This window comes from Elaeis guineensis, chromosome 2, assembly GCF_000442705.2.
Source record: "Elaeis guineensis isolate ETL-2024a chromosome 2, EG11, whole genome shotgun sequence".
In the NCBI taxonomy this organism is placed as follows: Eukaryota; Viridiplantae; Streptophyta; class Magnoliopsida; order Arecales; family Arecaceae; genus Elaeis; species Elaeis guineensis.
Window position 1 is genome coordinate 102,007,885 of NC_025994.2, and position 6,165 is coordinate 102,014,049.

A 6,165-nucleotide genomic window follows, 5' to 3' on the forward strand; every position below is an offset into this window, starting at 1 on the left:
CACTTCAAGTTTAGGCTCTTTCTTGAAGTAGGCCAAGCATACATTTGATATTTGCTTAATTTCCTTACAAGCCTAAGCCAATCGAGCTCTTTGCTGACTGGGGCTAAGCTTAAATTCAGCATACTGGTTGGCTAAGAAAAGGAAAAACCCAAATGATTGGTCCCAAACAATTGGGTGCATAGAAGGTGATTCAGTCCGTAGCACTATTTACCTTTCTGTAGCTGTCAGTGGCTTTAAAAGCTACCAAGGAACATATTCTCCAAATATTAGTTGGAAGAGGAAGTCCGTCGTCAACCTCGTTCACAGGATTGGTCACCTAGGTAATTATTGTTATTAATTCCCCCAAATATAATATTGGATGCCCTCAAAATAGTGGTGGCAAAACAATTAATAGACCTTCCCATGCTCCCCTAATTAGTTGTATCATACAAATGTGAACCACCAGCTCCTGGCGGTGACGTGCTAGGACTTCTCATGGCAACATCTGCACTGCTAGTAAAACCACCACCCAAAGTGCTACCATAAAAGTTACATAAATTTGAGGAAGTTTGGAGGGTTACCAAGTGAAATAAGCCATAAAGGATGATGCGAAAACTGCAAGGCAAGAGTTCCAGATTTCTCTAACTAGCTAAAGTTCTTCCACGGTATTAGCATGAATGAACTTAGCTTGTTGGATGGATGTCTTCGTAATTGTCACTGGATAGTTTTTGTTAATTAGAATCTTCTAATATGCAAATGTTCCTCAACAACTAAACATAATATGTAATGCATCTAATATGGATCACATCATAGAAACAGTTACCTCTTTGCGTCCCCTCCTTTAAGTAATGCTGAAAAGCATTTGGTGATAGGTTCGGGAATGATGTTGTCCGATAGGCATTGACAACCATATTTAGGCTGCTCTCAAGCATTTGAGGACAACATAACTAATGGTCTCATCAACTCTTGGGTAGTAGTCACGGTCAGGGGAGATCTGAGCACCGTACCTTTAGATTCAACATGTCATGACAAAGGAGATGATGCCATGCCACGTTCCATAGGAAAAGGGCAACAATCGGGTATGCAAGCATGAGTACAGTTCCCCTGGACAGGTGATTCAACATTCTCTTTCAATCTCGATTGATCACTTAGTTTTGTGGCTCCCCCCTCCCTCTAGAGTCATTAAGATCAACTTTGGCGCTTCTATCACACGTGCTCAAGCTACTGTTGGTTATGTGATACGAGATCATGCAGCTTATTTGATTCAAGCTAGTGGCAAACTTTTGCATCCTTCATCTACGCCATTTGCAGAACTTACAACAGCCAAGCTGGGTCTTGGAGTAGCTGTGCAAAAACATCATGCAAAGCAAATTTGGTTAGAAGGTGACTCTTCTACAGTCTTCTCATGATTATCTTGTCCATATCTAATCAAAGGTATCAGCATATTCCTTTGCTTGAGGATATTTGGGCCTAGAAAGCAGCTAATTTTTGTATTTAGATTACTCATGTCTACGGAAAAGCAAATAAAGCTGCTGATTATATGGCAGCCATGTGTTGCAAGGTGATGTTTAGTTGGTCCTCTTCACCTATTCTGAATTCCAAGTTCAGTCAAATATTGCAAGCAGATGGCTATGGAATTCCATTTTTGCGCTCATCTTAATAGTGAACTAGATTGGTTATCTATGACACTACTTATACTTCAAAATTGATTTCTGTTCTTAATTTCTTCAGTTGGTTTCTGATTAATCTACAATGCATCAAACAGTTTTTTTTCAATTCGCAGTCCTTGCTGCTTTATGGTGCCATAGGGGTATATTCATGGCCTTCATTATTGGGTTTTTGCTTATTTCTTATGCTTATATATATTTTGTATCAGTTTTACTGCGACATTGGCTATGTCAGAGTTAGTTATGCAGTTAGCTCACAATGCTCGTGGTTATACCTATGTTCCTACACAAGTGCGGCCTTTCTTTGTGACTACCTCCATCTAGCAGGACGAAATCTCTGATAGGTGCTGGTTCTCTTCCTCCCAATTCGAGGATTGCTGTGAGGCTCTATCTCTGAATGGGTTGCTACTGTCAATCTTCAGCACAATCACAATACTGCAGTACTTAGCTTGCAATCAGTAATTTTTACTACTTATGATGTCAACAGTGTGAGATTCTTCTATCTACGGCGATGGTTACTTTTTCTCTATATGCAGTGTTTTTTCTTACAGTACAGATGGATCATATCTTATTCCTGATATCACTCTCTCTCAGCTACTATATGGGCAATGGCAGTTCATAATTACAAGTGTCTCCACAGGCTAGCTATTATGCCACGTGCTCTACCACTGCTTCATCAAGTTATTTCTCGAGTACATAGTCAATTTTTCATTATATGTGTTTTCTACATAGGGCCTACGGTCATTATTATGTGCAGCTTCTTCACTACCGTACTCGGACTGGACTCCCAGCTACGCTATATTTTCCCCACAGGTTCCCGCTTACCATCCTACGCGGCATCGGCCACCGGCAAGCTGGCCTCTCGGTTGTTCAGTTTATCGCTGCCTATTTCGTATTATACTTGCATCTTGGCTACTTTAAGTGCCTTTCCTTGTTTCTTGTACTACGTACACTCTTATGCAAACACTTCTGTTCTCATTCTAACGTATGGCCCCTAGCTCTGTTTCCCACCACAACCCCCCAAACCAAACCCAAAACCCACCAAAAAAAAAAAAAAAAAAAGGTTCGTTCCTGGAGTGGAACTTGCAAGCTATGAGTCTTATCTATGGTCCGAGAATTACAGGATGAAAGTTTGTCTACCAGAAAAAAAGGACTGTGTGAAAGATCTACCGTTCCCTGGCTACAAATGAATGCAACATGCTGGGCTAGTAACTGTCAGAGAAATTTTGTTGGCGGTCCCTAAATGATTGTTTAATTACGAGTTTCTAAGTTACATTATTTTCTCCCTTTTTTTGTCCTCTCAAGTAAATTGTTCAGAGAAATGTTATTTATACGTGCCCGCATCTTATGGGATGCTCCGGCGCCCGGAGGAAAAGCCCACCGCCTTTGCTCCACTCCGCTAGGGCATAACCGCAAGCGCCCCTCGATCGCCATCGTCGCCCTTCCTGGGGCCTATTTGGATCTTGGACGCCCGCGGGTCGTATCCGTCGGAAAGTAGCTAGGATTTTTCACCGAGAGAACGAGAGAACGGGGGAACGAGGTCGTAGTTTCTTCTTCTCCGGTAATTTTTCTCTAATTCTTGTCTCTTTAAGGTCGGGATCTCTTGGGTAATTTCTGAATTAGTTCTTACAGCTTCCTATAGCAGCTGTTGTTAGATTTTTCTCAGCATCAAATCCCACTAATTGTTCGTATCACTCTGGTATTTTGATGATGAACAAAATCTCTAACCCATAATTCTCACTATTCCCAAAAATTTACTGTTTTATTACAAGAGAAAAAGCAAAATCCGTTCCTTCTGATGGTTGAATTCGAGTTTTGACAAAATTCTGAGCCCGATTTCTTAGAAGTCTTAAACACAACGAAGAGCGCAGCAAGATAGATGTCGATCGGTAGGATAGAAGGAAGCGGATGTGGCACCATGGAGATCGGAAGAAGCCGCGACAGGATCAGTGAATTGCCCGACGCCATTCTTCACCACATATTCTCTTTCCTCCCCACCAGACAACTCGTGGAGGCGAGCATCCTGTCGAAGAGGTGGGCGCACCTATGGGAATCGACTCCCACCCTATCATTCTCCTCTGATGACTTCGATTCCACCATGGATGGTAGACGGAGGTTCACAAACTTTATTGACACCGTCCTCCTCCTCCGCGATGCGTCGGACATCTCTACGGTCCGCCTTCGATGGACGGGGGAAGGGAAAGATTTGGAGCAAGCTGACAGATGGCTCCGTTTTGTGGTGAAACGTAACGTTAAACGGCTTGAGCTTCAAATGCATTTGTACATAGATGAGATCCTGCCGAGCTGCATCTTCAATTGCCAGTCACTGCAGGTACTGAAGCTGGAAGTTATGTGTGGTTTCATCGGTTTGCCTGGCCCCGTGTCCCTTCCTAAGCTTAAGAGGTTGGAAGTTTCATATGCCGAATTCCTGGATGATGACTCATTAAAGGATCTCCTCTCTGGATGCCCTCTCCTCCAAGTTTTATCCTTCGAACATTGTTATTTCACTAGTTTAGAGATTTGTTCCCCTGAACTAAAGAGTTTAGAACTATATGTACCGGACGATGCTGACACCACGATTCGGATTTCTGCTCCTAAACTGCTATCCTTGACCTACTGGGGCATGGTGTTTCAAGAACTTACTCTGATGAACTTGTCTTCTTTGACGTATGCTTCTGTCTGCCTCTTTTTTAATTCATTGAATGATGATATTGAGGATACGGATCGGTGTAGAAGAATAAGTAACGTGCTTACAGGACTTCATAATGTTGAGTCTCTGGAATTCTTGTCTGGTGCCTTCAAGGTATGCGCCTCCTTTTACTCCAGCATGTTATGCCAGTTAGGTGTTAAAATTCCTTCTGATTCCTCTTCATAATTGGCATTCAATTCTTTTTTGATATATATAAATGGAATGGCAGTCGTTTTTAGTTGCATGTTTCAGTTTTTCCACCAGTATTTTGTGATCCTTATACTTCCATCTTATTCTTCTTCAAGTTTCTCCTGCAAATGAGAGATCGTTCCCAGAGTCTTCCCTTATTTCGCAACCTTAAGCATCTGAGAGCAGGTATTTCACTTGACAAAGATGGCATTACAGGGATAACCAGCCTGCTTCAGTGCTCACCCAATCTGGAATTTCTGGTGATTGATCAATATAAGGTAATAAAAGGACTAAAAGAATCCATGCGTCCTTGGTAATTTGAAGCAGATTTTGATTCATGATATTCACTTTTAAGCAGGTGCCACAGAATTTATGTGTGGAAGGAGGGTCCATTGCCACTATGCCGGATTCAACTCGTCTGTGTCACCTTAGGGTGGTTGAGATCAATAACTTTGGTGCAACTGAACATGAACTCAGTTTTGTGAAATTATTATCTGGTAACATATTTTCAGCAGAAAAAGTTGCTCTAGTTCCATCAAAGAAGACCGAGAATCAGGTGATGATGCATGCAGATGGAAGTAGTAGTACGACCATTCAGCATGAAGAGATCCAAGGATTGCTAACATCTTCTAGCCTACCACATGCTGGTCTTCAATAGTCAGCTTTTACTTTTAGTTTTGTAGCGGAAACCCTGTGAGGAATTTTTGTAATTATATCTTACTTGGGAAGAAGTGTTTTTGCCTCTTGGGTACTGCTTTAAAATAGCATAATCATTAGCGAAAGATAAATTGCAGATATGTAATCTGGCCTTTTGTTCTTTGATATGTCTTCCCTTTGAATATTTCGCAAAAGGCATGATCCTAATGGTTGCAAGAGAATTCTTTATCTTCATTTTTCGAGAAATATAGAAAAAAAGGAATTCTTGATCAACATGGATCGCATTGGTTGAGGTATCGGTCACTGGTGCAAGAGAGTAGCCATGGTTCGATATATTTTCTGCTGATGGCATGGGAAGTGTCCCACAAAAGTACCTACGTAAATGCATCACAAACTAATTCTGTTGCTGCTTGGGCACCCCTAACGCCAGAGTCTTTAGGACTATAATTGTTGTGGCGTAAGTTTTGCACTTTTGTTTATTTATTGGTTTTTGTTGGGGTGGGCGGTGAGGTAGCTAATGAAATATTAGGACAGAAAGTTTAATTGAAAATCCTGACCAACAATCAAACAATTTCACTGAGGAAACCTTAACCTTGAGCTCACTCTAGATTCTCCAGAAACAGTAAAGCTTGAAACAAAAATTATTTTGGTCAAATTAAAAAAACTGTCTTACCTGTACCTTTCTCTGATTTACGCCATGTATCCTCACAACTGCAGATTTTGTCGGGCAAATTCTTCAATTTCTGTGAGGCTTTACAAAATTATATGTGGATAAGCTATTCTGAATGAGACAACTGTAGAATGAATATAATGCTGCTGAATACAAGTAATTTGGTGTCCTAACCCATGGCTTGCGGTACTCATGGACCGAGTACCGCAGGGCTCAAATGTTATCATCTTGTTTCAGTGTCTTCTGATAAACTTCTATCCTGCTGTTCACCTGAGAATTTGGACTCACAGAGTTGCAATCTGCAACATGTTTAG

The 6,165-nt window shown here is 41.3% G+C and overlaps 1 protein-coding gene across 3 annotated transcripts; it reads left to right on the forward strand.

Annotated features, from left to right (window-relative positions):
• The first annotated feature begins 2,984 nt into the window (after nt 1–2,984).
• On the forward strand, nt 2,985–5,346 carry LOC105032280 (F-box/LRR-repeat protein At4g14103-like). 3 transcript variants are annotated; one of them, XM_073252404.1, is made up of 4 exons: nt 2,985–3,207; nt 3,491–4,449; nt 4,641–4,802; nt 4,883–5,346. In XM_073252404.1, the coding sequence occupies exons 2-4, from the start codon at nt 3,526–3,528 to the stop codon at nt 5,180–5,182; spliced, it is 1,386 nt and encodes a 461-aa protein (XP_073108505.1). In that variant the 5' UTR covers nt 2,985–3,207; nt 3,491–3,525; the 3' UTR covers nt 5,183–5,346. The 3 variants fall into 3 exon arrangements, with proteins under 3 accessions (XP_073108505.1, XP_029116726.2, XP_073108504.1); XM_029260893.2 differs by having other exon boundaries at nt 2,986–3,207; nt 3,419–4,449; XM_073252403.1 differs by having other exon boundaries at nt 2,986–4,449.
• Nucleotides 5,347–6,165: the final 819 nt, after the last annotated feature.